The sequence below is a fragment of the Myotis brandtii genome, unplaced genomic scaffold (genome assembly GCF_000412655.1).
Source record: "Myotis brandtii unplaced genomic scaffold, ASM41265v1 scaffold698, whole genome shotgun sequence".
Classification (NCBI taxonomy): Eukaryota; Metazoa; Chordata; class Mammalia; order Chiroptera; family Vespertilionidae; genus Myotis; species Myotis brandtii.
Genome location: NW_005370731.1, coordinates 425,573 through 427,069, shown reverse-complemented (window position 1 = coordinate 427,069; position 1,497 = coordinate 425,573). Strand labels below are relative to the sequence as shown.

Sequence of the window (1,497 nt, the reverse complement as noted above, 5' to 3'; positions counted from 1 at the left end):
GGGGGGGGGGGGGGGGGGGGGGGGGGGGGGGGGGGGGGGAGCCCTGAGAGAGAGAGGAGGGCAGGCCGAGGGCGAGACCGACTGCAGCTGCCTGTGAGTTGACAGCCTAATGTGCGGAGACCACAGAAAAGGGAAACGAGGGACTGTTTTCTTTCACTCCAGCGTGGAGATCAATGCTACTTTAGAGTTGGAAAGACTGTTCGGATAGTCAGAATCTTGTGTGTATGTGTTTATGCCTCTGCTCGCTTCCTGTAGACTGAGTTCTGGTCTGTGGTTATGGCGGGCACCACAGTCATTTCTTCGAGTCCCCTTACTGTTTGTCAGGCCTGTGGAGAAAGCAACGCTATTTAGTAGGATGTCAAACACATGTGGAGCCCTTGCTCGGTTCCAGGCACAGTTGTTAGCCTTCTATGGTGATGAGTCATTTAATCTCCACATAGTGCTGTTATTGTCTCTGTTTTACAGATGAGGAAACTGAGGCATAGATGGGCACGGACTGCGGGGCGGGGGTCCCGCGGCCGCAAAACGGCCGTCTCAGCGCGCGAAACAACTTCTGAGGCAAAAAAAACTCTCGAAAGTGAAGACCGTTACCAGTCGTTTAGAGTAATCCCGTTTCTACGCAACATTTTCCTTATTTATATAATCTCTTCTACCACGAAAATAGTATTCGGCGTAGGGAAATTTTTGGATAAATTGATTAAGTGCCTTCAATCACTGTCTGCTGGATTCGTACTAAAATTCGTAGTTATTTGAGGGGGGAAATGAGGCGAAATGTCTGCACTTACGCAAGTCTACGCCTCGAAACTGGGCGGCACTCAGCAGCTCCCCCAAAGGCCGCAGTAGCCACCGCCTCGGGCGCCCGAGTTTGCCGAGGAGCGCGGGGCCGGGACGTCAACGGCTGGAGGCTAACGTGCGCGCATGCGTTCTCCGGCAGGGGAACCTTTTTCGTGCTGGACTTCTGGGCGAACCCTAGAGGGCGGGATAGTTGCACGGCTTCCGGCGGCGAATGGCTATGATTGGTGGAACCAAGAGAGGGGTGGGGCACCGGGAAATTCGAATAGGAGAGGCGGATCTAAGGAGGCAGCTGAGGCGGCGCGAGATGGCGGCGGCGACCGTAGGTATGTGAGCCCGGCCTGGGCAGGGCGCCGAGGCCTGGCGCCTGGCGGGGTAACGTGTCAGTATCTGACCCGGGCTCCAGGGATTGTCCTGGGGGGACCCGGGGACACGGCGGAAGGTGGGAGCCGCGGGCGGGTCAGCCCACCTCGCTCTTCTCACTGTTTCTTCTCACGGGTCAGTACACTCGGCTTGAGACCTGACTTTGGCACTTACAGCCTCTTTTGAGCCCAGTGCACTTTTCCTCTGTAAGCTTCAGTTTCTTTGTCAAATGAAGACGATGACCCCCATCTCAGGAGATTACCTGAGTAAGCGAGCGAAAAGTGGCAAACACCCCAACCGTGAGGACAGAAACAAGGGAGCTGGATGCCCGTATGACGAGTT

At 55.8% G+C, this 1,497-nt stretch overlaps 1 protein-coding gene across 1 annotated transcript in view; it reads left to right on the top strand.

The window, feature by feature from the left end:
- The first annotated feature begins 1,072 nt into the window (after positions 1–1,072).
- Positions 1,073–1,497, top strand: part of KIF22 (kinesin family member 22) — a 16,765-nt gene continuing 16,340 nt past the window's right edge. Inside the window, exon 1 of the mRNA XM_014529854.1 lies at positions 1,073–1,118. Within this exon, the coding sequence (XP_014385340.1) occupies positions 1,100–1,118 (19 nt within the window). The 5' untranslated portion in view covers positions 1,073–1,099. The remainder of the gene's footprint in view (positions 1,119–1,497) is intronic.